The 25,569-nt window shown below is 52.8% G+C and overlaps 15 protein-coding genes across 15 annotated transcripts; 7 read left to right on the plus strand and 8 right to left on the minus strand.

The window, feature by feature from the left end:
• Window positions 1–113: 113 nt before the first annotated feature.
• Window positions 114–2,085, minus strand: LAESUDRAFT_698085 (uncharacterized protein). Its single transcript, XM_040906335.1, has 4 exons — window positions 1,245–2,085; window positions 1,099–1,192; window positions 730–1,046; window positions 114–665 (listed from the first exon to the last, which is right to left on the minus strand). Exons 1-4 carry the CDS (start codon window positions 1,632–1,634, stop codon window positions 438–440), a joined length of 1,029 nt encoding a protein of 342 aa, XP_040765759.1. The 5' UTR covers window positions 1,635–2,085; the 3' UTR covers window positions 114–437.
• Window positions 2,086–2,819: 734 nt separating this feature from the next.
• On the plus strand, window positions 2,820–3,325 carry LAESUDRAFT_724495 (uncharacterized protein). The gene is made up of 2 exons (XM_040908622.1): window positions 2,820–3,159; window positions 3,246–3,325. Exon 1 carries the CDS (start codon window positions 2,908–2,910, stop codon window positions 3,133–3,135), a length of 228 nt encoding a protein of 75 aa, XP_040765760.1. The 5' UTR covers window positions 2,820–2,907; the 3' UTR covers window positions 3,136–3,159; window positions 3,246–3,325.
• Window positions 3,326–3,565: 240 nt separating this feature from the next.
• On the plus strand, window positions 3,566–4,238 carry LAESUDRAFT_650360 (uncharacterized protein; the record flags this gene model as incomplete). The annotated part of the gene is made up of 2 exons (XM_040904239.1): window positions 3,566–3,781; window positions 3,834–4,238. The coding sequence occupies 2 exons, from the start codon at window positions 3,566–3,568 to the stop codon at window positions 4,236–4,238; spliced, it is 621 nt and encodes a 206-aa protein (XP_040765761.1).
• Window positions 4,239–4,389: 151 nt separating this feature from the next.
• LAESUDRAFT_724500 (uncharacterized protein) lies at window positions 4,390–5,292 on the minus strand. The gene is made up of 2 exons (XM_040908623.1): window positions 4,962–5,292; window positions 4,390–4,904 (listed from the first exon to the last, which is right to left on the minus strand). The coding sequence occupies exons 1-2, from the start codon at window positions 5,080–5,082 to the stop codon at window positions 4,408–4,410; spliced, it is 618 nt and encodes a 205-aa protein (XP_040765762.1). The 5' UTR covers window positions 5,083–5,292; the 3' UTR covers window positions 4,390–4,407.
• Window positions 5,293–5,791: 499 nt separating this feature from the next.
• LAESUDRAFT_650218 (proline-specific peptidase) lies at window positions 5,792–6,749 on the plus strand (the record flags this gene model as incomplete). Its single annotated transcript, XM_040904227.1, has 2 exons — window positions 5,792–6,441; window positions 6,497–6,749. 2 exons carry the CDS (start codon window positions 5,792–5,794, stop codon window positions 6,747–6,749), a joined length of 903 nt encoding a protein of 300 aa, XP_040765763.1.
• Window positions 6,750–6,860: 111 nt separating this feature from the next.
• Window positions 6,861–7,909, minus strand: LAESUDRAFT_92126 (uncharacterized protein). The gene is made up of 3 exons (XM_040914878.1): window positions 7,657–7,909; window positions 7,287–7,595; window positions 6,861–7,229 (listed from the first exon to the last, which is right to left on the minus strand). Exons 1-3 carry the CDS (start codon window positions 7,717–7,719, stop codon window positions 6,969–6,971), a joined length of 633 nt encoding a protein of 210 aa, XP_040765764.1. The 5' UTR covers window positions 7,720–7,909; the 3' UTR covers window positions 6,861–6,968.
• Window positions 7,910–7,914: 5 nt separating this feature from the next.
• Window positions 7,915–9,167, minus strand: LAESUDRAFT_724504 (uncharacterized protein). The gene is made up of 4 exons (XM_040908624.1): window positions 8,838–9,167; window positions 8,652–8,773; window positions 8,100–8,594; window positions 7,915–8,033 (listed from the first exon to the last, which is right to left on the minus strand). Exons 1-3 carry the CDS (start codon window positions 8,909–8,911, stop codon window positions 8,101–8,103), a joined length of 690 nt encoding a protein of 229 aa, XP_040765765.1. The 5' UTR covers window positions 8,912–9,167; the 3' UTR covers window positions 7,915–8,033; window position 8,100.
• A 294-nt stretch (window positions 9,168–9,461) lies between these two features.
• Window positions 9,462–10,018, plus strand: LAESUDRAFT_811831 (uncharacterized protein). The gene is made up of 3 exons (XM_040914351.1): window positions 9,462–9,741; window positions 9,802–9,855; window positions 9,920–10,018. The coding sequence occupies exons 1-2, from the start codon at window positions 9,547–9,549 to the stop codon at window positions 9,802–9,804; spliced, it is 198 nt and encodes a 65-aa protein (XP_040765766.1). The 5' UTR covers window positions 9,462–9,546; the 3' UTR covers window positions 9,805–9,855; window positions 9,920–10,018.
• An 840-nt stretch (window positions 10,019–10,858) lies between these two features.
• Window positions 10,859–13,421, minus strand: LAESUDRAFT_724505 (serine carboxypeptidase). The gene is made up of 13 exons (XM_040908625.1): window positions 12,993–13,421; window positions 12,871–12,937; window positions 12,695–12,807; window positions 12,554–12,644; window positions 12,429–12,502; window positions 12,346–12,378; window positions 12,201–12,294; window positions 12,098–12,147; window positions 11,966–12,044; window positions 11,585–11,914; window positions 11,493–11,528; window positions 11,305–11,435; window positions 10,859–11,249 (listed from the first exon to the last, which is right to left on the minus strand). The coding sequence occupies exons 1-13, from the start codon at window positions 13,253–13,255 to the stop codon at window positions 11,144–11,146; spliced, it is 1,467 nt and encodes a 488-aa protein (XP_040765767.1). The 5' UTR covers window positions 13,256–13,421; the 3' UTR covers window positions 10,859–11,143.
• A 160-nt stretch (window positions 13,422–13,581) lies between these two features.
• Window positions 13,582–17,385, minus strand: LAESUDRAFT_724506 (WD40 repeat-like protein). Its single transcript, XM_040908626.1, has 13 exons — window positions 17,214–17,385; window positions 16,874–17,159; window positions 16,705–16,790; window positions 16,550–16,642; window positions 16,283–16,472; window positions 16,082–16,223; window positions 15,850–16,028; window positions 14,884–15,791; window positions 14,682–14,835; window positions 14,534–14,632; window positions 13,966–14,478; window positions 13,829–13,914; window positions 13,582–13,773 (listed from the first exon to the last, which is right to left on the minus strand). The coding sequence occupies exons 1-13, from the start codon at window positions 17,248–17,250 to the stop codon at window positions 13,700–13,702; spliced, it is 2,847 nt and encodes a 948-aa protein (XP_040765768.1). The 5' UTR covers window positions 17,251–17,385; the 3' UTR covers window positions 13,582–13,699.
• Window positions 17,386–17,738: 353 nt separating this feature from the next.
• Window positions 17,739–18,733, minus strand: LAESUDRAFT_736205 (uncharacterized protein; the record flags this gene model as incomplete). The annotated part of the gene is made up of 5 exons (XM_040910672.1): window positions 17,739–17,838; window positions 17,899–18,053; window positions 18,105–18,377; window positions 18,433–18,510; window positions 18,575–18,733. The coding sequence occupies 5 exons, from the start codon at window positions 18,731–18,733 to the stop codon at window positions 17,739–17,741; spliced, it is 765 nt and encodes a 254-aa protein (XP_040765769.1).
• A 728-nt stretch (window positions 18,734–19,461) lies between these two features.
• Window positions 19,462–21,295, plus strand: LAESUDRAFT_758145 (zf-PARP-domain-containing protein; the record flags this gene model as incomplete). Its single annotated transcript, XM_040912418.1, has 9 exons — window positions 19,462–19,537; window positions 19,617–19,634; window positions 19,688–19,754; window positions 19,858–20,207; window positions 20,277–20,285; window positions 20,340–20,403; window positions 20,467–20,737; window positions 20,797–21,081; window positions 21,143–21,295. 9 exons carry the CDS (start codon window positions 19,462–19,464, stop codon window positions 21,293–21,295), a joined length of 1,293 nt encoding a protein of 430 aa, XP_040765770.1.
• Window positions 21,296–21,923: 628 nt separating this feature from the next.
• On the plus strand, window positions 21,924–23,113 carry LAESUDRAFT_650210 (GroES-like protein; the record flags this gene model as incomplete). The annotated part of the gene is made up of 4 exons (XM_040904226.1): window positions 21,924–22,215; window positions 22,275–22,388; window positions 22,452–22,885; window positions 22,922–23,113. The coding sequence occupies 4 exons, from the start codon at window positions 21,924–21,926 to the stop codon at window positions 23,111–23,113; spliced, it is 1,032 nt and encodes a 343-aa protein (XP_040765771.1).
• A 325-nt stretch (window positions 23,114–23,438) lies between these two features.
• On the minus strand, window positions 23,439–24,122 carry LAESUDRAFT_677260 (40S ribosomal protein S26). Its single transcript, XM_040905650.1, has 4 exons — window positions 24,075–24,122; window positions 23,762–23,939; window positions 23,641–23,706; window positions 23,439–23,589 (listed from the first exon to the last, which is right to left on the minus strand). Exons 1-4 carry the CDS (start codon window positions 24,075–24,077, stop codon window positions 23,453–23,455), a joined length of 384 nt encoding a protein of 127 aa, XP_040765772.1. The 5' UTR covers window positions 24,078–24,122; the 3' UTR covers window positions 23,439–23,452.
• A 305-nt stretch (window positions 24,123–24,427) lies between these two features.
• LAESUDRAFT_650313 (uncharacterized protein) lies at window positions 24,428–25,335 on the plus strand (the record flags this gene model as incomplete). Its single annotated transcript, XM_040904235.1, has 3 exons — window positions 24,428–24,590; window positions 24,649–24,770; window positions 24,832–25,335. The coding sequence occupies 3 exons, from the start codon at window positions 24,428–24,430 to the stop codon at window positions 25,333–25,335; spliced, it is 789 nt and encodes a 262-aa protein (XP_040765773.1).
• Window positions 25,336–25,569: the final 234 nt, after the last annotated feature.

Genomic DNA, 25,569 nt, shown 5'->3' on the forward strand with positions numbered 1-25,569 from the left:
TGAAACGACATTTGTGGACCAGGGAACACCACGTCACGACCCACGCGATCGTGATGAGGCATCGGTCGACTTTCAATTCATGCCGATTGAGTCGCAGACGGATATGTGTTCTCCAATTTATGTATCACGTCCCACAAACCTCATGCACAAGGATTCTACAGTTGAATACCTCAAAAAGTGCAGCATTGGGTGGGGACAGACACGCCGTTCTCTGCCAGAGTCCGATCTCATAATGAAGAGCATAAGCGGGCCCGGGCCGGAAATGGACGCTATGCATTATAGAGTAATAACCGCAGATCATCCTGATAGACTTGAATTAACTACCAATTGAAAAACGAACGGTCGTATTGGGTGTACGACAAAGCGGGCAGTGCGGGATATCGCAAAGATATGCATTAGACCATATTGCAACACTGACAAACCAAATTAGAGGAACATCAGACCGACATGTCGCCGTCATGAACGAGTTCTTGTGTAACATTGACGGCGACCTTGGACGCGTTGCGAACCTCCATCGTTGACCCCTCCGAGGCAAACCGTAGGCTAGATATCTTCTGAAGACGAATACCTCCCGAGCTGGCATTTGTCATGACTTTCGTGCTCGTATCTTCTGTCCAGCCCTTTCCTGTAGCTACGCGGAAGACGATCAAGAAAGATGATACAGTCTGTATGTTAACAGGATGAGCTACTATGATAAGGTTATGACATTTCAGGGAGATCGAGACTCACCTGAATCTGACCCACTGCCCCAATGAAGGCCTGCGCGACCGGCGAGTTGAGCGCAGTCGGGACGATGAACAGAATCATGAAAGCCGAGAACAGCGACGCCGATTCGACCAGAATCGCAGCCACGTTGACGTATTCCGATACGTGATCCGCGCCGAGGACCTTCTTGATGCGCTGGCGGAAGGCGAGGATCCGGATCACGATGAAGATGGTGACGACAACGTTCAGAGCGAGCGTCATGCAGAAATATGCGAGGGTGAAGTTGACCGCCCCAAATGGAGAAGAGCGGGAGGTCTGCACGAGGAAGACCGTTCCCAGTGCTGCGTGCGTTTGTGAGCTTACAGGGCGAATCGGTGGCGGACCGAAGCTTACCGACAGAGGCAAGAAGCATGAGGCAGGGCAGAAACATTATTGAATATAGTACAGGCCGATGAAGACTTGAGTGTATGACCATACACCGCCAGACCTGTGCGCAAACTGGCATCAGGCCAATCGTACATCACACAAACGCGACTTACCAACAATCCATCCATAAGCCAATTCCCTATGACAAACGACACGTTACCCAGCTCATCGACCGGTATCCAAAACATGTCGTTCTCATACTTAGACGGGCCTCCAGGATAGTTCCGGTTCTCCACAAACGCGAGCTGCGTGAACTTGTCGTTTGCGCCCATGAAGAACGTGCCGAGGATGAAGATAACCGTAATGAACGTAAGGAAGGCGACGGGCCGCTCGTAATCGAGGCGATTGACCTGCTTGACGAGGAGCGCGAAGCATATCGCGAAGAGCGTGAGCTCGACTCCGTACACGATGTTGCTCAGGAGCGCCCCCTGCAGCCACGTCTCTTCCGCGAGGATCGTCGCGGCATCTTCGTAGGGTGCCCAGGGGTTTGAGCTGTTCGTCATGGAAGGGCAGGCGCTGCCCCACAGGTCGGTCGTATGGGTTTAACGGGCAAACAGGAGAGAAACGGAAACGGAGCAAAAGCACCGGTCAGAAGCAAATCATGAGTCCAGTGTCAACGTAACGGAATATCCTTATTCGCGCCCCGCACCGGCTGACATGATCGGACCTTTGGGGGGTGTTCACGTTGCGGCGTCCAGATGCAACGTGAAAATGGAGCGGGTAGGGACATCACGTTGCTCGGCGACAGTGCGGGATCACACTGCCGACGCAGCGGCACCGAGAAATGTACGAACCGTTAGTCTTCCATTACGGTTGAGCAGGACAGGACGCCGTCAGGCGGACGTGGAACGGGGCACGAAGCAGGGCCTCGCTAAGCTTGCCCACATGCCATGGTACTTCTGGCGCGAGGGGGGTCGTGAGATATCCGGATTCGTGGGAGTATCGTCTCTCTGGCTGATCAAGGATGGTGTTTATCTTACCAAAAATATACAGTGCAGCGCATATACATTACTCATAATGCCGGTCCACAGGCGGGTATTTGGAAATGAATGACTAGCGCTCGTTCCGATATTTTCTATGACGCTCATACAGCTGAGTCGCGCGTGATAATTATAGAATGCAGGCAGGAGAGAGGTTGTGGTCAGCTCACCTCGGCAAAGGTACCTGGCGGCGACAGTAGTTACGTGCTGCATCACGCCGCTGCTTCTATCTATGACAGCCAACCCGACAGAACGAACGTCGAGAGCCGGCTCGACCACGCTCGACCACACCGCTTTCGTGATTGTTTCAGTTTTCATGTCAAAATTAAACCTCACGGCAAGGGAATAGACACGGCGATGTGCCTCAAGGACTTTGAACTTTGACGCAATTCAGGATGTTCGTCTGATCAGTACATTGTTCCAGTGATCATACCCTCCCGGAAGAAGCGGAAATTTTCCGACAGCAGCAGGCACTGTTATACTGGAAGCCACAAGCATCCTACTTGAAAGAGTAAGTACAATTCGTCCCCAGAGGACCGCTTTGTGGCGAAGGACAAGGTGAGACCTACTAGCGTCGGCATCTTCCGTTCAACCATTGGTGGCCGCTGCAAAGCAAGCGTCTGTGATTCCTTCTTAGTTCTCACATCGCCCTGCTAACTGCTAGCTAGCATGCTATGATGCTTGATATCAAAAGCCCACGAGCTTCCTGGACGCAGCTGCTAGGACATGTCCTATTGTTTAGATTTAGGCATGAACGTTCAATCTGCGAACAATCCAGCCGAACGGTGACTGCGCCATGAAATTATTGGAGTCTTCGTCCGACAAACAAGTGACAAGGTTGAGACAGGCAGAGAATTTCACGTCTGATGAAGCAAGAATGATAAGGAATGGGGTGTTATCGTTAAACGCTAGGCACAGGGCCCGGGCACAGATCATGGTTCGCAACGTTTTGGACTTCAACGCTCAAGCTTTAATGCCCATGGCGAACGGCTCCCATTCGATCAACCATCTTTTCCCACTCTGACTGCGTCAGTTCATGAATGCAATCGTCAGTATATCCGCGTCCATGTCGGACCTTTGATGCAGGTCTATGATACCCGTGTCCTCACGTAACTCACGACGTTATTATCATAGGTAGATAGACTTCCGAAAATGTTCCGCCCGAGTGAATTTGCAGACATCCCCTATCGGAAACGGCCATCAAGGCACATTGCCCATCCCTCTCTATGCTCAGTCTGAGTCGCTCGTCCGAGCCTGAGGAGTACATCCCCCTCCAATCCTGCGAGACCGAGAGCGATGGCTCTGACATCTCTCCGAAGCCACCCAAACAGTTGAGAGTCAACCCGCTGCTGGTGGTTGTATGCGTCTTGTGCACAGTCACGAATGCATTGCTGCTCTTCCTCGCCCCTGCGACGAGGAGTACGCTTGCGGAATGGCCTATTAAGCGAGACGCCATGCGTCATCTCCGTCGGCCATCGCAATTCATTGGTCTCGATCGAGTAGCGAGGCCGTCGCCTCCGACTCCTCTGCAGTTTTACAACTTCCCCATCGTCGTGGCCCCAGTTGACAGCGCGCACGGCAATCGAGTGTTCGACGATGATCCCAGGAGATATCTGGGACACTCTGGCGGTGTCTCGTCGGAGTGGCGGAGGATCCTTGTGACTGATACGGTGAGTGTCCTCGTGCCCATTTTAAGTTCTCTAACTAACTCGCTGTCGCTAGATATCGACCATCGTACAATTTAGAGCTATCGATTACGGAATGGAAACCTGCGAGCTGCATGTCGATCTCCCCTCTCAGCAAACCAACTCGACCTCATATCCCGGACACTCTATATCTATATCTCTATATCGGATCGACGCGTCGTTCCCTGTGGACACGAAGACACTCTCCTACGACACTCGGCCCGCACGGTTGTTCAAGATCGACGACATCACTATGGTGGTTGGGAACGTCTATCATTGGCACCACAAGTTCTTGTGTGCTTCCGAGGAGGTGCTGAGCTTTGAACTAATACGCGCGTCATTCGATAGCGACTATGACTGTCATGTAGAGTGGTGGCAGGACCGAGATGGGACGGGTGACGGACCCGGTATGCCGCTATGTTCAAAACCCAAAATATTTTGACTGATTTTGCGTCAATTTCTACTAGGAATCTACATCATGCAGTATTCCACAGTTTAAAGGCTGCAGTGTTGAATTATCTTCAATTATTGGGCAATCGGATGAATGTCATGTCAATTCTACTCGTACAGTGCTTTATGACATCTGCGCTCACCGTCAATACGAATTAGTTCTATCGATCCCACTGGGCAGCCCACTCCATCCATTCTGCATTGTTTCGATCAAGCGCATCATACATCATCTCCCAATCCTCACAGATCGTTTCATCTCCAACCCTATTCTTCGCGTAATCGCGCTCCATAAAATCGCCCTCTTCCAACGCATCCGACGCGACGCAGAGGAACGTCTGCCGAAGATAGTTCAGGCAATGATGGAGATGGGGTCCGACCGGGTCTGTCAAGCCTACGAGGCCCCGGTGGATATGGTAGAGGCAGTGCAGCTGGTGATAGAATGTCATCACGAAGAGGCGATGTTGCGGACCGAGTCTCACTCGACCCGCGCCTTCCGGCCGGAGCATGACGCTCCTCCACTCTTCATGCGATAGCGAGTCATTCGCATCGAGGGCGTAATGCATGGATTCCTGTAGGGTCATGTCGACTTTGGGAAGCTGACCCAGAGGGTATTCCACAGGGTAGTCCTCGCCGATATATGTGTAGGAAACATTGGCTGCTGCAGAAGTGAGGTAAGTAGGGAGACAGCGTTTGTGGAATACGTGCCAAGGCTCACCATCTTGCGAAAAACCAGGAAATTGAAGCCTACGCACAAGTAGGATCGTGCAGACGATGTTCACAACTGCCAGGATATACAGCACGATTTCAGCGAACGCCTTTGGCGGTTTCGTCGCCATGCACGCGGAATCGAAATGATAGAGATAGGCTGCCTGGCAGGATTGGCCAAGAGCTTGGATGTTCTTAGAATGTAAGGGGCGGCATACTCCGCAGAACATACTCCGCAGAATGATAGGATGACCTGGACCTGGCCACTGGAGTTATTTGGTCCACTGTGAAATTTACTCGACGTCCCTGTATGCAGTGCTCCCGTGAAGATGTTCTACGGCTAGCCTGCATTCTATCGCTTTTATCCAATCAGGGGCAGTGCAGTCTGGACTTACGGAATCCCGGGGGAAGCAGCATTGTTGTGGATAGTGAGCGCTGCGGCAACATCTCCTGTTCTCCCGGTTTACGGACCACATGGTGGTATCAAGGGTTCTGACGCTGATCGACTTCTATTCTACGGATGGCTCCCAGACTTCTTCTGAAGAATCCTCCGGGTCTTATCAGAACTATTTGCTGACACAGGAGTCCGGAGTGAACGGCTGGCTTACTAGAGCTGTCCAGTACATCGCGTCTGCGAGAGTTTCACGGAATCATCGCCAAACAGGATCAGCGATAGTGACGAGTCAACATCACGCCTAGCATCAAGCCAGTCGAGCGTTGGCCCTGGTGGTCTGATCAGATTCGTGCGTGGTTGGAAATTGTGAGTCTTGACAGCAATCCCACCCCTCCGGTCGTAGATTGCTGAGCAACGTCCAAGTGGCTATTCGTGCATAGTACATCATGTCTGAAACTACCGGCAGAGTCGACTTCGTCGTCAGTAACGAGACCTACCAGACTTGGTACAAGGTCTACGGAGACCTAAAGTCTGGCGTGCGTCCTCTTGTCACTTTACATGGTGGCCCCGGCATTCCGCATCAATACCTGCTTCCTCACATCGATCTGTGCAAGTTATACAGCATTCCAGTCGTGTTCTATGACCAGATTGGCTGCGGGGAGTCTACCCATTTGCCCGACAAGCCGAAGGAGTTTTGGAGGATGGATCTCTTTTTGGACGAGCTGGAGAACCTCGTCGCTCGTCTCGGCATCCAGAACAACTTCGACGTCCTTGGACACTCTGCCGGTGGCCGCCTTGCTGCCTCGCTCGCATGTTACCGCCATCCTCCCGGCCTCAAGCGGCTCGTGATATTTTCGAGTCCTGCCTCGATGAAGTTTTGGGTGGACGGCTGCCGCTCGCTTCTTGCACAACTGCCCGAAGACGTGCAAGATGTCATCAGAAAGCACGAGGAGGCGGGGACGACGGACGATCCCGAATACCAGAAAGCGACAGGCGTCTTCTTCGCGAGGCATGTCTGCAGGATTGACCCACAGCCTCAGGACTTGCAGACGGCTCTCGCTGCGATGGCAGCAGAACCGACCGTCTATCGTACCATGTATGCGGCATGATCAAGGTCTCCTGAGGTTATCAGCATCTGATGATGGCTATAGGAACGGCCCATCTGAGTGGTGCGTCACAGGTCCGAACAAGGACTGGACGATCATCGATGATTTGCACCGAATCACGACCCCAACGTTGCTCATCAATGGAGCGTACGACGAAGCAACAGATCTCTGCGTGTCACCGTATTTCAGGGGCATTGCTAAAGTGAAGTGGGTGAAGTTTGCAAACAGTTCACATCTAGCGTGCTTTGAGGAGAGGGAAAGGTACATGCAAGTAGTGGCTGACTTCTTGAAGATGTAGTGGAACGTAAGTTTACTTCCATTACTTATTTATCTTCATTGTCATTGATTGCAGGTACAGGTCATAAGCTAATCAACTTCGTTGTTTCCGCATCGTTGTCAGACTGTTCAGAAAGATGAGATTCGAACGCATACAGTCCGGATTGTATCAGAAGCATTCATCCAACCTCCTTCTATATCCGACATGAACGAACGAGAAGCCATGCAAGCTTAATTATCTTCACTTCAGAATTCTCGTCGGCTGGACACCCAGGCACACATCCGGCCAACACCCCTCAGATGCTGGCTGTTCCTCCGCATGCACTTTCATCGAGGGGGTGGGCATAGTAACGATGACAACTACCTCGACAACATCCCCTTTCCCTACTGCTGTCTGCTCATTTTGTATCTTCCATCTGTCGAACAGGGATGTATGCTGCATTTGTTGGTATCTTCCTCTTTTCAGCGATGAGGCTTTGTGAAGGTATCGTGCGCACACCGGCTGATAGGTGCGCTTTCATCGGTCAGTGTCCATAAGCAAATGGCTAGACAAACGTACCTGCAGTACCCTCCAGCGGGGTTCGCGGTCCACGTCATCAGGGCAAAAATTCAAAACGACTTCGGAAAGGAGGGGTGCTCCTAGGTCTGGCATCGACGTAGAGTTTCTGCGAGCCTTGTAGAATACATAGCGTCCGAGAACGATGAGGAAACACGCCGCCGCCACAACGGATACTGTTGCTAGAATCGCAGACTTGGTCAAGTTGGACGTCTCTTGCCCACCGCTCTGCCCAGAGTGAGAGCCATCACTCGTGACATTCTGCACGCCGCCAAGCGTACCCGCTTCCGCGATTATTATTGTGCGGTTCGACTGGATCATTGGCGTCATGTCAGCACAACAACCAGCGCAAAAGTGAGTGCGTGCTGTCTACCTGATCTAGAGAGCACATCAGCGTAGACGTGAACTTCGTCAGACGGTATGCGGATTCCTTCATCTTGCCGTTCGACTTGTTTGACAGAACAGTAGAGCGTTTGCGCAGGGACCAAGGAACAGACACTTAAATGATGAGTCTCGACGCAATGATCATTCAGAACAACAATGTCGTGCGCAGCATCACAACAATGATACTTCCGAAAGATGTTGAGCAAGAGATCTCCATTCTATGCTCATCAGGCATCAGTAAGAACCATAAGAACCATTGCCAATCTTCCATTGCAGTGTCTGTGAGAAAGTGATATGGGATATGGACAAATCCACTAGATCACACTTTCAAGCACCCGAATAATATAGCTGTCGCACTACATCAGCCTGACAGAGGATTCGGTATTAGTAGCAGCAGCAGCAGAGAACATGCAGAGAAGGAGCGTCACGTACTTCAGGTAACTGGATGCGCCTCATTGTATTCCAGCTGATCTGCATTCTCCTCCTTCCATACCACGAACGCCTTCTGATTTCTCTCGACCTCCTCATACAACGCCGTCCAATCCCGACAGACGGTGTCATACTGTCGGCTAGCTAACCCAGTGTTAGTTTTCGCAGACTCCAGCCGCAGATTGGGGTGGCACAAGATGGTCTGTCGTAGGTAGTTCATGCAGTGGCGAGTCATGGCCGTAGAGTTGGTCGTGCGGATATCGAGCAACTGCCTGCGGATGATGTCGAGGCACTTCAGCTGGTGAAATAAGGTGACACTATACGCTTTCGGAGGAGCGTTCAAGTCGTTCTCATCAGTGGCATAGACAAGGTGTCCTCCCACCGGGAGGAGCTGCGCGAACTCGGCCGCCCCTTCTTCGGTGTCGAGCTGATATCTGATCGTGTCGGCCATGCCGATTACGATGGGCTCCGTCTCCGGCACGGAGAACGATAACAGGCCTGCATGGAGGCATACGTTTGGGAGTGATGCGGGCGTGGAGTTGACGCAATGCATACCTGGCTGGGTCAGTGCTCTAGTACTCTGGTGGAGCAACAGATACAGCATGTATGGTAGGAGAATCAAAGTTGCGACAACGGTGGCTCCTGCGAGAGATCTGCCATTGGCCGCTGATAGCATTCTAGGTGTACGATAAGCTCTGCTTCAGCAATGCAAAACAATTATTGTGCCGAATCTGCACCTACCTGTCTGAATCGAGACGCCAGTGAGTGGAAACTGTAGTACAGTGCTGAAGATCCGCACTGATAAACACACCCATTGAAACTGGACACTCTGTGAGACTTCATGCCTGGATCGTTACGGAGCCGCATTGTCCCTAAGTTCCGGAAGGGTTTGACGGGAAGTGCGATTTCGGAGAGCTGATAGCTATTCATGGTCCGGTCACACGCTATTGCCGATCAGAGCTCCTGTGCGCATACTACCGCTACAAGGTTGAGATGGACGGAGCCACGGCATATGCTTCCATCGCATCAAAGGAAGCCATAGCAGTGCCGTGGCTGAGGATAGCATTGCGCGTTCTGACGAGGGCGCTTTGCTATGCGAATTATAGGCCCGACATGGGAGCTTTGCCAGATACCATGTAAGAGCCTGGATCCCTTGCGCCTGATCGAATCAACAACCGTACTCCTTTCAGAACGATTTCATCAGTGTATTGTATGCATGGATGGCGGGAAGCTGATTGTGCCGGATTGAAATTTTGCACATCAGCGTCGGCGTCAATCATCATAGCCTCGGCAGAAGACTGTCAGAGATGCGACTCAAGTCAACGCGAATTTTGATCCAGGGAATATCGTCGGGTCATTGGGTTCACAGCAGGGCTGTCGAGAAACCCAGGGAGGGAAGCTGTTTATCCGATGCGATGCCCGAGCCTGCGACGTTATAAAGGCTTCCGCCATGTTCTGTATGTGCAGTGACTTTTGCACCCCTGCAACACGCGTACGGTCAACCCACATATCCAAAATGTTCTCTCTTCGCACCCTCAAAGTTTTCGTCGCTGTGACTCTTCTGGCGCTTGTCGCCCAAGCCATCGTTATCCGCAGCCCTGCGGCAGACAATGTCGATGCGGGCATGAGCCCCGATGAGGACATCGTGAGCAACTTGCTTCACGTCTTTGCCATTAAGTCAGTGTGATGCTGATGCCATCCCCAGTGAGCGATAAACCGCCACTGAGCCCATCAAGGCGGTCAGAAGGAGCTAGCGAACGTAAGCCCCTGTCTACATAATGACTTTGGGATGGACAGTTGAATATCGCATGCTCTCACGATAGTGATAGGCGGAAATGATTATTGGAATGTGCTTGCTATTCCGGAGTGGATCTGGATGTCTTCTAGATCAAGTTGAGAATGAGGATCAGTCGATGTGCCCTAGAGAATGTAACAGATCTAATGTAGGATGAGAATGTAGATTTGCTGGTTGGATGAACGGGCTGCCTGTCGACGTCCATTCTTCAGTGCCATAGATTACCACGGCACCGTAGAATAAGAGAATGTCGCAACCAGATAACCCTTGATGACCAATAGAAGCAGGCAGTAGTTTTAGCCATCGTTGCATGATACAGCCTGAGCATGACGAAGTGTTGAGGACAGCACCGTAGCAAGAGCAAGGAAATGCAGTCCCGAGACAAAAGCCGGGAATAGCGCATGAGAGGAACATCCGAGTAGAATAGAATGCTGCATAAGGTAATTCCAACATAAAGCAATGAGTCGAGCACCAGTTCGCGAGCGCATAAGAGATATGCGTTCGATGTTTTCAGTGCCACCATCTGCGTAGGGCTAGGAGGAAGGCAGATTTGCTCCTTTGCGGTGATAGGGAATTGCCGAGGTATAAATTTCTCTTCAATCCCAAGTCTCAGTGGAGAAATGGGCTCAGTTAGTAGTAGACGGGCCTTTGGAAGGTAGAAGTGATGGACGAGCTGGTCGCCGGAGTCACGGCTAACTTACAGTAAGCGCCAGCACACACGTGTAGTTTCGCCCCCTTGCGACGCGCCCTTTTCCTTTCCAAGTTTCCACCACATACGTGAAAACATTTCACATCTGCGATGTTCCTTGGACAGAACGCCTGCAGCCGCGTGACTGTATAGCAAAGACAAACTTCTGTAAGCAATCACTTGCATAAAACTCTGATGACTGCGATAAGGTCTGTCTCGAAGGGAAGCCACCTCTACGTCGTCGTCGACAGTTCAACTTGAAGTGAAGATCAATGCTAAGTCTGGATAATATCGGTCAATTCGAGGGTGTTAATCCAGAAACCCGTGCCAAAAGGCCAAAAGGATACCTATGCGAAAAATGTTATGCATGGATCCGTCCATTACTTTGTAGCGAGTTAGGCAAAATCGTTTGCTCTGGGATGTCACTTCTATGCCACTTGACAGATCAATATTCAATAGTAAAGCTAAAGCTTTAGTAGAAGATCGTTTTAAGTAATACGCTCTGATCACGACGGAAATCGTAATTAAAAGGGCTCAATTAGCCCATATGCGATCATTAATCCGTCACGTAGAGTACAGAGAGCGGTCGCTCATGATCTGAGAGAACATCTGAAGCGCCGCCTCGCCTCGGCTGAGGTCGCCGTACTCGTAAGCGGCTACTTCGTGGCCACTGAAGAAATAGTCAGTCTCATCAGTCTCAGTCGCATAAGTAGGCTGTCACTTACGCTCCAAAGATCCTGACGTAGGAGAACGTACCAGCATTTTTGTAGATGCCCGCAGCTTCACCATGTACAGTCCAAGTCGCGAATTTCTGTCGAGCGAATTCGCTGCTGAATCTGGTCTGCAAATGGGCAACCTAAAATAATGAAAGGTGTTGAAAACCACTACTTGGCCACAAGACGATATCGCCCACCATTGCCTCGACGCCCTTGTAATTGAGGATGTAGTCCTATATACCTCTTAAAGCCTGAATCTATCACGCCGATCGACTACAGGTGCACGTACCGCGTCTCCATCGTAGATGACCGTCCGCACGCCAGCGTCGATCACAACCTCGAGGTCAGGCGCAGAGTTTCGCATCCAATCCCCAGTGTTAGCGAAGTTGAGATAGACGTTGTAGTTCGTCTCCGTCCAATTTGAGTCCGCGCCTATCTCTGCCATCAATGTCGCGTTGTTCAGGTAGGGAGTGGGATCTGGAGGATAGGGATCCGGGTTGGTAGAGAGGACGTAATAAACATCGTAATCTCCTGCGAGAGGACTAAGAATGTTGCTGTTGCAGTAGTCTTGTGCAGCAGAGCAGGTTTCATCGGAACCATTGTCGTAGCATGCAGTGATCTGGATGGAGCATCAGAACACCGTTCGTGATAAGGGGGCGCCGCACCTTACCTGGCTCATGCATCCATCCGTCTTGTTCCAATCATAGGTAGCCGTTTCGATCTCGGACGTAGACACCAATGGGTGATATCTGTATCAGGCACGGTGAGTAGGTCGCTCGGAGAAGGAAATTCGGATACATACGGATTCGAGGCAGCATAGCTCAGGTACCCCGGATATTGGGACAAAGGGTCCTGAGTAGAGCAGTCAACGACCACAGCTCGCATTCTCAGAACAGTCGGCTCACTGTCAAGCCATCGCCGACGCCAAGGTACTTCAGGTTGATTGGGAGACCTGAGACGGTCCCGTCTGCAACCTTGGCGTTTTGTTCCAGGAAATACCTTCAAGAGAGTTAACCGCCATGAACATGATTGCAGAGATACAGCGCATACGCAGCGAATGTAGGGCCATAGTGTCCTCCATATCTGCAACGGATGTTAGCTTGGCTCCCACATCACGAGAACGACCAACGCACGACTCGGTCCAGAGAGCGAAGTCACGTTCCTGGTATTTGCTGTAGCGTGGATCAGAAAAGAATATTTGCAAGAACTGAGATTCCTGTATGAGCATCTGCTGCAAGAGACACCGCAGTCGACCTACCGTCCAAACGTCCTTGGCGGCCTCTTCGGAGGTACCCACGTCCAGAGTGCCATAAGAATATCCCACACCTACGGGTTGGTCGATGTACATTCTTCGAGTGGTCATCAGCACATACAGAAATGTATCACAAACCTTTCTTACATGTTCGAAACTTCATTCCACGAATACGGGTTGTATGTCACGCTGCTGCTGTCGTTGGTAATGCGGCAGGGGCCATGCTCCTGGAACAAGCCGACCATGCTGGAACTGCCAGGCTGGGTGTTCGATCAGGATCAGCCTGGTGTTAGGCTCGCCACAGACGTTCTGGTGTCACTTACCCCGCCGTTCAACCAGATCGTGAAGGGCGCAGTGTCCGGGTCATTGCGAGCTTCAAAGAACCAGAACCTGCGGGTCATCGTCAACTACAATTGATGGGGGTACGATCGATCCGTTCACTGACCAAATACTCTCATTTGCAGCAATGTCGCCATAACCCGATGCTTGGTAAACGCCTGGGGTGGTCTCGCATACTCCGCTGTTTTCAGTGACGCGTAGCGTTCCGGGAGTGACTGCTGCCATATTTCCTTGCTCGATGACGTTGCTGTGACCTGTAGCCTGCGCATGGCTCGCTCCCCACGCTCCATCGAGCGTCGGAACCTGTCCTCCCAGCACCGGTCGGGGATTGAGTGCCCCAAGGGCGGCGACCGTGAAGAAGAGAAGCATGAGGAGATGCGGCTGACCTATCCAGCATCGTCCCTTTGGAGGCGACGTTTATATATACGACCACCGGTCAAACAGAGAATCCGCAGGCTGACCAGACTCGTATTGATTCAGGCCAAGCAGTTCACAGCCACGCAATCAAAATATGATGCCTCATGCTCTCCATCTCGGTTGATAAAGGGCGGGATGATGAAGCATTTGGTAATATGTGTGAGCACGAATAGCATGCAGGAGTCAAGCTTCTATCTCAACATACCACGTGGACCATCAACGGCCGGGAAACGCGTCATCACGTTTTCAACAATGACCGGTCAATGGACAATTTTCAGAGCTTCCATTCGTGCACGCCGGGCCCTCGATGCCGCAAACAATGAATGACGGAACCTAATTCCGAGGCTCGGGTCCTTCGACGAACAATGCGGGTATCTCATTAGCAGATTATTTACATTACTCCTCATTTGATGCCTTCTTCAACATGTCTTGCCAGTCGAGAGCCAACTTCGTCAGCGTCTTACTCCGTGCTGAAAAGGAGACCCATGAGCACGATTGACACCTCGGACACTTCGAGCGGCATACCGAACACGGCAAGCACATCCTTCAATAAATCGCGCTTCGCCATTCCCAGCAACGTAGGTGACCACGTGTCCTCTCGCCCCGGCCGCCTGCAAATGATGGTGAGGTCCACGCGAAGAAAGGCGATAATGACAACGTACCAATACACGGGCCCGAACAGCTCCTTCACCAACTCCTCTGCTTTGCCCCTGAATCCTTCATCTGCAATCCGTTTTGCTAACAAGAGCAGTGCTTGCTTGTATTCCTGCGGGCTATCCAATGCCTTCGCAGCGTGCAACTTGCTTTCCAAATGACCTAAAGTCAATGCTACGTTCCACCACGCCGGGCGTTGTATAGTTGTCGGCGGTTTTTCGTCTGAGATCCGTTCACTGATGCTGCTCTCCAAAACACTGACTACACCGCGGGTAGCGGAATTGTTGTTCGATCGTTGGCGCCCTTGCCAAGCGTCTGAACCTTTAGCCCACCACGGTTCGCTCAATTTGACCCAGGCAGAGAGTGCTGGGTCCCAGGTGTGGGCCACGCCTGTCGAGAGTTGGAACACGGGAGCACCATTAGCGCGGACGGCGGCGGAGATAATAGTAGTGTTCGGGGATGGCCCAAGGATCGGAACCACAGATGTCGGTTGGAAGACGGCAACTTGTTTCTTCACATTCCTGGAACGTAACGAGCGTTAGCTATGACAGCTCTCATGAGCATCAGATGTCGCACCAAACGTGCAAAAGACCCGACGACGTTAACAGCATCAGCGAGTTCTTGTTTCCGCTAAACCATGAGCACGGAGAGCCGATCGTTAAAGTTGGCATGAGTCTAGATACAACGTCAGTAGGACCGCAATGATTGCGCCAAAGAAACTGACCTTCGCCCTGTGTGCGAGTAAACATTCACGGATCCATCCTGCATCGCGACAGCGCAGAACGTAGTGGTGGCTGCGAGCGCAATGACCGGAGACGGGAGATAGTCCAGCCACTGTGTCTGCTTCCCGCTCACGAACAGTACCTCCGTCGCACCTGCTGTAGACAATTAGTCATGCACGTTCAAACCATATTCATTCGACACACCTCCGTCCTCAGAGTTCCGCCCTTCAAACACATCCTCGCTTCCCTCTACATTCGCCTTGAGATAGGTGAGCACAGGTGGGACTTGCAGTCGGCCCATCAAGCTCGATGGCTCGCTCCACAGCCCAAGGCTCCCACCCGCCGGTCCAAATGTAGCAGCAGACCCAGCAATCTCCCGGATGGAGACCGTCTCCCGCACACGGTCGCCGCCGAGTGTCCGTGGCTTGCTCATGACGCGATCGTCGGCGGATTCAACGGCCTTCCGCTTTACTCTGCCCGCCTGCGCGTCCGTTTCGAGCGAGTTGATGGACACCTCCGTATTCATGTCCATCGAGAACATGTCCACATCCTCTTCGCCAATCCCAAGGCCGAAGGTACTTGTGGTTGGTGGCAGGGGCTCGGCATTCAGAAGAGAGGCAACAGAGCGCGATGTAGGTGGACGGTGAGAAATAGAAGTGGCAGACACGGGAACCTCACTGAATGGGCGTGCACTCGCTGAGCCCACGCCACCTGCGGCGCTTACAGGAGCAGCCGTTGTAGTGCCCGCGGTGTTGATACTCTCGGTTCCGGCAGACGGGACCCCGGCAAAGGTTAGCTGCACGCGCTTCTTCGGCTTTCGTTTCGCGACCAGCTTGTTAATGTGTTCCCCGCCGTTGGCTTGGTCGTCGAAGCCTGTCTGAGAGTGCTCGGGACCAGGAGACGGCGGAGGCGTCATCCGCGCCGCCGACTGCGCTTTGGCAATCTGATGCGAGTATCCTTCGGGCAAAGGAGGAGGAACGAATCCAAACTTCTTGAGATACTGTTCCTGCGCAGACTCTGGTGCGATGCCCTCGAGTTCGTCTGGGTCAAAGTCGAAAACAGCCAGAGTGCCATCCGATGACACGGCATATAACGTGAGCCCGTCCTTTGACCTTATCAAGACACAGTGATTCAATGGCGAGTCTCACCGAGAGGCACACGAGAGCTCACCAGCTGAGGTCCATAATCTGTCTTTCGAACACCTCCTTCGCAACGATCATTGGCCTCGCCGACTTCGTCTGCCAGACAGAAACTGCTCTGTCATCTGCTCCGAGTGCCACTACAGAGCATATATTGGACGCAATAACCGGCAGAGATGGATCTCTCAGGAAGATATGGGGGTTGTACGCCTGGTGAAGAACATGAAACGATATCTCGACGAACCGAGAGGAACTCCACTTACAGCTACCTCAACGGTATTCTCATGTCCCACGAGGCTAATCTCTGACGTCCAAGTGTTCCTAGCGATCACAGCTGCAATGAAGACGTAGCCTTCGTTGTTCGTTGCATTTGAGGCTGTTATATGCGCGCCATCTGGCGACCAGCTAATAGGGGGCCGTCGTTAACGTCAACAAATGACACATCGATAGTGGTATATACTAACCTAAGCCGCCGAAAGAAGGTCCCCGGAGAGTGATCGAAAGGCTTCCGGACTTCGGCCTCCATCCCCCAGTCAGTAGTCCTCCAAATCCTGACAGACCGGTCGTCAGAACCCGTTGCGAGGAACTCTCCGACGGGGTCCCAGCAGACGCCCTTAACGAATCCCTGGTGTTGCTCGATCTTGCGCAGCCGCTCTATAGTTGGCATACAACACAAAAGGGGAACGAGTCAAGTCAGAAACAAGTATACGATGATAAATGGGAGTGTATACCCAGAGTGAACCCACACCATATCAGAATTTGGGAATCCAAACCGACGGTGGCGAGGTACCTATCGCCTGGAGACCACGCCATGTCCGTGACGTCTACATATGCGCGTTACGCATCAGGTGGGACTGCACACTTTGGCGAGCGATAATGAACATACCACTCTCATGCCCTGGCAATCGCTTCAGTGGCTTCCAGCCCTCGACATTGACCTCGTCCGAGCCCCAAGTCTTGCCCCGAGCCATGCTGCAAATGTACAGAATACGTCATGAGCTCTATATATTCCCATCATTCACGCAGAAACGGCACCGCAGCACAAGCATACTTACGGGTCCAAATCCCAGATCATCACAATCTCATCGTCGCTGCCGCTCGCCAGCCACCGCCCCGAGTGCGCCCATCGGACGACAAGTACAGGCCCCGTGTGCATCGTTAAAGTGCTGAGCGACTTCGGCGGCCTCCCAGAGAGCTCCGAGTTGCGGTTGAGGATGGGCTTCGTGCTCCAGATACGGACCTTGGCGTCGAGCCCGCCGGTTGCTATCCGGGAGCCGTCAGGGTGAACATGGACGGAAAATATTGACACCCGTTTCTCCTGTTCTCCTCGAAAGGAGGTATCTGTACGTTTCGTGATTATGCATAATTGCTTTGACATCCAGCGATATCTCGTACCTTTGTGCATAACCCATGAGGGCTTTGTGAATTTCATGGTCAATATGCAAATTTAAATCGACGTATGCGTATATATTAAACAGCACAATAGGCCAGGTTCAAGCAGACAAGAAAGCACAAAAAAATAACGTAGACAACTTGAGAGCGCGCCAGACGGCAGTGATAGAGTCGGGGAAGCCGCAGTAGACGCTGAGAGCGTCGAGGCGGTGTTTCCATTTATGGAGGTGTCAGACACGGTCAGGTGATCAGACGCGCTTGGCAAGGCGCGTTGGTGGCCACACCATGGTTGCTTTCATGATAATAACAGGCTCAAGAGAACGGATATTGTGAGTGTAAGAGACCAGCTATATTGCACAGATGTATCGATGTACACCATCACACAGTAAACTGATATAATAGTCATGTACTCTCTAATAGTGAGAGTTTCTGTTGAGCAATATGGTATAATACAGACATAGTCTGTTTCTCTGAATGACGGTATATGATGGCGTATAATCTGTAGCAGCCAAGGCTCTCTTCCCTGAATCAGTTGGCAGAGAGGTAAATTTTGCGCAGCTGCAAGTGCACTGCGCCCTTGCGGCACACTGGACAACTTGGTTTGATGTCAAGCGCCTGCCTAATGCATCTTATGCAGTCTCGTCAGTGGGTGCCTCAGAATCAACTTTCGGGAATGACGACGACTTACGATGTACAGAAAACATGCCCACAGCGAGTTGCACTGGTCTCGTTTGGAGCTTCCAGGCAGAGTGGGCAATTAAACAACACCCCTTCAGGCTGGAATTCGTCCGCCGTGCTACTCGCCGTCGTACCAACGGGGATGTCTCTGATGGTATCGGTAGACTGTGCAATGTATCAGCATCAGAGATGTAGCGGTCGTGCATCATTACGCACGAGATTGTCGGGATCTCTGCGCATCACGGGAGGATTGTAGTGTTGCTGGGGCTCGATCTCGTCCTCAATCTCAGCCACGTCATCCTCGTCCCAGTATTCGTCCTCGTAGGGAACCTCATCGTCATATGGAAGATCAAAGTCATCCTCCGCCCGCCGATTCTCATCAGGGAAGTATAGGGGACCGTAGCGGTCCTCCCAGCCTTCCGGCTCGCCGGGTTCCTCGTCCTCCTCATCGTCAGAGTCATCGCGGTGGACGGATGAATATTCGATGTGCTAACAATGCGCAAAGTCAGGGCTGTCATTATTCACGGAAATAGATGCAGCGTACCACTCGCAGGCCAGCTGCAGTCTGGAACTCTCTGTCGCAGGATGAGCAGTAGTGGTGACGGCGAGACAGAACGAGATGCTGCAGCACAAGATTACCCGAGTCAGCAAGATATGGCAGTGTGTCGTGATTTGAAACGACATACGTTCCTCAGAGAGTTCTTGTTGGCAAACCGACGGTTGCATGCGACGCACTGCGGGTGGTTGTTCGAGTGCTGGACATGCTCCGCCCGCGCCTCGTCGCTAGGGAAGTACCTGTCGCACAGCGAGCAGTACACGGCCTCGATGAAAAGAACGTCTGACATAGCTGAGATACAGAGGAGGTGACGAGGAACGATGCGTGCGTAAGCTCAATCAGCCGAAATGTGAATGCGAGGTGACTGTAAGGCTCACCAAGGCCTGATAGCTTTTATGGAGCCTCACCACTCTGCGTCCTGGCTCGGATGCTCCACCGTTGGTGGCGCACATGTCCGATGTCCATCTCCATATCCACACTTTGGAGCGTCGAGTGAGTTGTGTCTGTAATGGTTGACTTTCGAACGTCCGCACCTGAATGCAGTCGCCGGTGGAAGTCCTCGTCAATGCAGTCAACGACGGCCTTCTCATCGGTACCCGAGTCTCGTCGCGCTGCATCTAGGTAACTCAGCAAACCATCATTAGAGGCTGCGATGACTCTGAAGAGCAATGCTCACCGTTTAAGTTCTGACCGAGCCGATTACGAAGTCCGTCGACGGACGGTTATAACGCGAACCCTAACCCTTCTCGCTCGTCGAAATACCAACAAACCTCGGCAAGACAAACAATGTTCCCGACTATTAGCAGATCTATCAGCACGCATGAAGAAGACGGGCAGCTGACGGGTCCGTGCGCGCGCAGGCGAGGCGTGGCCCGTGCCGCCTCATAAATAAGCAGCGCATTTCAAGCGGACTTTGAAGCCTGCATGCTCCTGCTATAATAACGCGTCTCCCGTCCGCCCTCCGTATTCTTCTCCCTCATCTCACTTTCACATCCCCCACATTTCTCCTATCACAGCATGTCTGACGCTGAAGGCGGCAAGAAGTCGGGCTACCGTCTGGAATACGCATCCAGTGGCAGGGCGAAGTGTACTGGTGCGTGTGGTCTCGTGGCTGCGAAGTTGAACTTTAGTCGTCGCTCATCGCGTTTTTCGCGTGTCTCGCGCGTCCATAGGTCCCAAACCATGCAAAGGTGCGCATATGAAGCGTTTTTCGAACTTTGTTACTGCTGATGAACCATTGCAGGCACTAAAATTGAGAAGGGCGAGCTTAGGATGGGATCTCTCGTTGATATCAGGGGCAATACATCCTTGTACGTCGTCCCATAACCCGTTCGAGTCTTATCATTCATCTTCTAATGTTTTCAATATCGACTTCATTCAACCATGCTCATATACTTCCCCACATACGCGTAGCCAATGGCGCCACTGGGGCTGCGTGACGCCGAAAGTCATCAAGAACATGAAGAAGTCCTTCGAGGAGGCGGATGAGCTCGACGGCTTCGAAGAACTGCGTCCCGAAGACCAAGAGAAAGTTCGCAAAGCCTGGGAGGAAGAGAAGGTCGCGGATGAGGACATCCCAGAGTCTGCAAAGAAGTCCGGGGATGAAGAAGAAGAAGAGGAAGAAGAGGGCGAGGAGGGCGAGGAGAAGCCCAAGAAAAAGCCTGGCAGGCCGAAGAAGAAGGAGGCAAACGAAGGTAACGGTGAGCCGAAAAAAGGCGTCTTCAAGCTGGAGTACGCGTCCTCTGGACGGTCGAAGTGCAAAGGTGGGTCTACCTATGGATCGTTCTGTAACATAGTCTTAACTCATGCAACTGCTCCTCGCTTCTGAACAGCCTGCAATGGTGAGTATTGAATAGAATGTCATTGTATGTCCTTAAAAGCTGAGTATTTTCCAGAACAGATCGGTAAGGGTTTCTTCAGGCTGGGCCACGAGGGCGACTTTCGCGGCAATAAAATCTAGTCAGTCAACTGTTCACCCTCTTCAGCAACAGTAATCTTATTAATGTATCTTTGTCGTCACAGCACATGGCGCCATTGGGGCTGCCTCGACGGCAAGGCGATCGCATCAATGAAGGCCTCTTATGGCGACGCGTCCGAGATTGGGGGCTTTGAGCAGCTGCAGCCCCACGAGCAGGAGAAGGTCAAGCGTTCCTGGGAGGCGGGTGCTGTGCCCGAGGAAGATAAGGGCGTCGGCGAGGCCGTCGATACAGGCAAGAAGGCCATTGCGAAGAGAGCGAAGAAAGAGAATGGCGAGAAGCCCAAGCGTAAGCGGACGCGTGTGCGCAAGGCTAAGGTGTGTCCATCTACTTCATTCTGCTGTTGGTCTTTTCTTACGTTCCACTTCATATGCAGAAGACTGAGGAGGAAGAAGAGGAGGAGGAGGAGGAGGAGGAGGAGGAGGAGGAAGAATTGGCAGAGGAAGAGGAAGAGAAGCCCAAACGCAAGCGCGGGCCTGCAAAGAAAAGTGCGGAGGAAAAGAAGGAGAAGGCAAAAGCCAAGGCCCCCGCGAAGAAGCGCGCATCGAAGAAGAGCGAGGACGAGCAGTCTGGCGAGGACTTTGGGTACGAGGTCGCCGCGGTGGGCAAGGAAGAGGAGGAAGAGGAAGAAGAGCCTGCTGTGAAGAAACGCAAGATCGGGGTAAGTCGAGCTCGTCTGTGCGCACGCTCAGGTCATTGAGTACTGAGGTGACATTGAACAGCGTGCTCCCGCATCAAAGGTAGCGTCGTCGTCCAAGCCCACATCGAAGGTGTCCGGTTCGGAGCCTGCCTCCAAAAAGGCCACAAAGCCTGCCTCCATGCGTGGACGCAAGAAGCAGGAGGACGTCGTTGAGGAGGTGGAAGAGGAGGCCTGAGTTCTCCTGCCCATTCCAGAAGTTGTTCATTTCCGTGCCATTCGACTCCCAGCCTATTTTTGCACCTTGAGAGGTAGGTAGTGTATACACGTTGAATCTTTAATGCTTTCCTTGCCCAGCCCTCCTATGCTCTGTTCGATCCCATCCTCATGTCACTTCATCTCGTTTTCCTTGTCTGCTTCTGTACGAGTATGGATTTTGTGATTCATGGCGCTATAACTACGTTTGACTGTGTTACAAGTGTACCGATACATGATACCCTCCACCGGGACCGTGTTCATGTGAACATGTTTGTGGGACGAACATTTGTCCAGTATCTACCACGCTGCGACGATGCCGAACCAACATGTCCCCGATCGAGTTGCAATTTCTCAAACGCTTACCATTCCCAAACGCCTCTGGCTTTGCTTAGCGAGAGTGACCACGGCGGCGCTTGCGGGGCTTTGGCTGGGTCCTGAATGAGTTGAGTCATCGTGGCCCAGCTCTTTGCGCCTATAGAACAAGCGACCGATGACATCAACGGCGAAATGTATATGAACATATATGAACGCGTAAATCCTCCGTCTGCATGCAGACTTTCACCAGAACGACCACCAGATTCTTGTCGACCACAACCAGGATGCCAATGATGAGAGCCGTCGTCTGCCCCCGCGCCCCCATCGCGCCCTCCGAGCTCGTGTATACCACGAACCACCCCGCGCCCCAGCCGAAACAGGGGCACGTCCTCATCCGCGTAAAGGCCTACGGCCTGAACCGCTCGGAGCTGTTCACGCGGCAGGGCCTCTCGCCCGGGATCCAGTTCCCGCGCGTGTTGGGCATCGAATGCGTCGGCGTCGTTAAGGATCCCGGCGGAGATTCGCAGTGGAAGGAGGGAGACACCGTTGCGGCGTGCATGGGCGGGATGGGCCGCCAGTTTGATGGTGAGTGTTCAGAGGAGCGGGCCCCTGTGCTTGGTCGTTGATCTTTGTACGGTATATAGGGGGGTACGCGGAATATGCGCTGGTGCCGCATACGTCTGTCTCGCCGCCCGTGAAGCTGCCGGCTAGCATGGCGTGGGCCGAGTTCGCGGCGATCCCGGAGACGTTCGCCACTGGTACGCTGCTCACATCCAGTTTGTCATATACAATCGACTTACAGGCTCGCCGCACTTCGTCAGCTTGGGGCACGTTGAGCGAGTCGCTACACCTCCAGCCCAACGACACGCTACTGATCCGCGGAGGAACCACCAGCGTTGGTCTCGCTTGCGCCGCACTCGCCAAGTCGTCGCTCTTCGGGTCAGACAACAAGCCCACGGTGATCTCCACGACACGCGCGGAGCGCAAGGTGCCAGCGGTCAAGGCCGCCGGCGCAGACGTCGTCCTGCTTGATAAGGAGAACACAGTGAGTGTGAAGGTGAAACAGGCGACCGCGGGCAAGGGCGCAACCAAGTGCATCGAGCTTGTCGGCGGAACGACGATCGTGGACTCGTGCCAGAGTCTGAGCGACAACGGCGTGCTATCGTTTGTCGGTTGCGTGTCGGGAGAGTGGACAATTAAGAACTTCGACCCGATGCAGGCGTTGGCGCCGTGGAAGGCAAGTAGACGTCTTGCGGTGCATGAGCTTGTCGTTGACCTAGCTGGAATATAGCATATGACGATGTGCTCGTCGGGCTACCTGAACATCTCTAAAATTCCGCTGCAGTGGATGGTCGACGCTGTCGCCTCTGGCGAGCTGAAGCCAAGCCTGGACAAGGTATTCAAGATGGAGGAGACTGGCGTCGCGCACGCATACATGGAGGCAAACTCTGCCGCGGGGAAAGTCGTTTGTGTCGTGGATTAGACGTGAGATCCGAGGAACCGTTGTTCGAAATCCTTGAAAACGACCGCACACTGTAGCAATTCGTCGAAGTGTACATTATGTAACATCAGCATGCAATGAGAAGATGGTTCGTTTGGCTCTCACAGATACACACAGAGCGTTCGTGTCAGGAGAAAGCGATGGAATTGCTGAAAGCGTAGTGCGACATGCGAAGCGAATCGGATCGCGCCGGGAAACATCTCTGTGTACACCTACTGTACATACCGTAGTAGTACCAGGACGCGCCGCAGCACAGGTGACGAGACGAGCGCACGATCGCGCGTGATGGAGAATGGGATACGATTGTCTCGAGTACACAGCCTATGCGCCCCGCGCAGCCGCTGCCTTGGCCTCCTCTGCCGCGACGACGGCAGGGTTGACCTTTTTGCCATCTTTCCATCGGACACGGGGTGGAGGAGCGCGGTTGCGACGGCCTTCGCGCGAGCGGACACGTACGACTTTTGCATAGTTTAGACTGAGACGAGAAAACTGGAACGGGTGGGACGTACCGTGCGAGTGAATGGCGCACGACACGCAGTATGCGATTTTCACGTAGAGCTTGGGAACGATGTACTCTGCACATCACGGTGACTAAAAGCACCCTTCTGACGGTAAAGACGGCGTACGCACCAGGGTACACTGACGCCTCGCCAATATCTCGCACAGCCGCGCTCTCGATCATGTTGCGCACGGTGAATCGCTTGATGGCCTTGTCCTTGCCCACGCATCGCGAGCAATTCGAGCAGCGCACAAAGTTGACATGGCCGCGGCCCTTCTTGTTGCGGCCGTTGTTTCTTCTCTTCTTCGTCTGTGAGATACAGCAGGATCAGCCACCGTCATCCGAAGTCTAAGGCCGCCATCCATCTCGTTCCGCCGCGTTTTCGACCGTTCGGCCGTGCAAACCAAAGTAGAAATCCACAAATGTGATAAAAAGCGTGCTCACCATCTTGAGTCTGTGGCTTGACGGGACGGTGACGATCAGCGACGACGATGCTGCCTGGCGGGGTACCCAAATGCGGCCTATGCCCGGATTGACCTGCCCTAAGCCGCACATCATGTGACCTTCAGCGTGGTGGCCACATGGAGGGCGGCTACGTCGACGGAGACAATAAGCTCGCCTCGTTGTTCTATGGAGATTGTGAGGTACCCGTTTCATCCATTTGTTATAAAAATGCAGGCGGCTTTAGCGGTCGATTTCCTTCTCTCCCCTCTGCATAGACAGTCAACACGGCCTGGTGCTCGTCGACGACTGGTGCTGCACGCACATTCACGCTCGTTTACCCCAACGTCCTGACGATGCTGCGCTTGCTCTCCATCTTCGCGGCGATTACTGCCTGGATAGTGGCGTGCGGCGCTCGAGTTATCTCTTTGGACTCTGCTACCCTCTTGCAGAATGGATTGGAAGCACAGGATCTGAATGCAGCATTTGCGAATTTGAGCGCGAGTGATTCATGTATCTGTGAGTAATATCGGTTTTGGATATCATTTTTTTGGTGGTCTGAAAATGATGATACCAGCCGGAACGACGGCGTGCATCTCTGGGGCGATCGCGTTTTGTGTGGAAGAGTCGTGGTTTGCAGAAGAATGCGCGGACTCGTTGCAATGTTTCGCTTTGCCCGCCCTGCGACGGAATGGCGCTGTGAGTACTAAGAATGCACGCTTTCACATCGAATGGCTATAACGTTGATCTTCTCTATCAGTTCCTTTCTTGCACCACAGAGGCCATTGCCTCCTCCATCATCAACATGACCGGTGCAAATGGTGACGTCGCTTCCAATAGCACTAGCACCCACACCAGCAGCACGAACGCTGCATCAAGCACAGCTTCCTCGTCTGTCCTGGCTAGCTCTTCTACCTCCGCCTCAGGAGTGACCGTATTCTCCTCATCATCTGCAACATCCAACACACAGCCAGCGTCGACGCTCACTTCATCCGCCGCGTCCGCCGCATCGATCACCACTATCCCCGCACAGACGTTCACGCTCAACTCCTCTCAAATTTCGAGCCTGCTTTCGAGCTTTGCTGCGGGCCAGTCAGCGTTCGCCACCGCGAATACGATACCATCTTCGCCCACGACTACGCCCGCCAGCAATTTGGCATCCGTGTCAAGATCTGTGGCGGGGTTCGGCGTAGGCGGCAGTTCGTCCGCCATTGGTGGTGCCTCTGTGCCGCTTGCGACTACTACTACGATGTGTCACTCATGACCTTGATCATGTGTATTAACGGACATGCTCATCTTGTGGCAAGGAGTTGTTCTGAAACTAATGCAGAAGGACGATGCTGGTCACGTCCGTAGCCTTTGTTACCATGCTAAAGATGGTCAATAGTCAATTAACGATGTTGCTCGTGAAGCTTTCGCAGATGGGGCACTGTAGTATGTAGTGGAATCAAAATTGTAGCTTATGTATATCAGCCATAGTGTTCAAGCATTTTTGGGC

This window comes from Laetiporus sulphureus (genome assembly GCF_001632365.1).
Source record: "Laetiporus sulphureus 93-53 unplaced genomic scaffold LAESUscaffold_13, whole genome shotgun sequence".
Classification (NCBI taxonomy): domain Eukaryota; kingdom Fungi; phylum Basidiomycota; class Agaricomycetes; order Polyporales; family Laetiporaceae; genus Laetiporus; species Laetiporus sulphureus.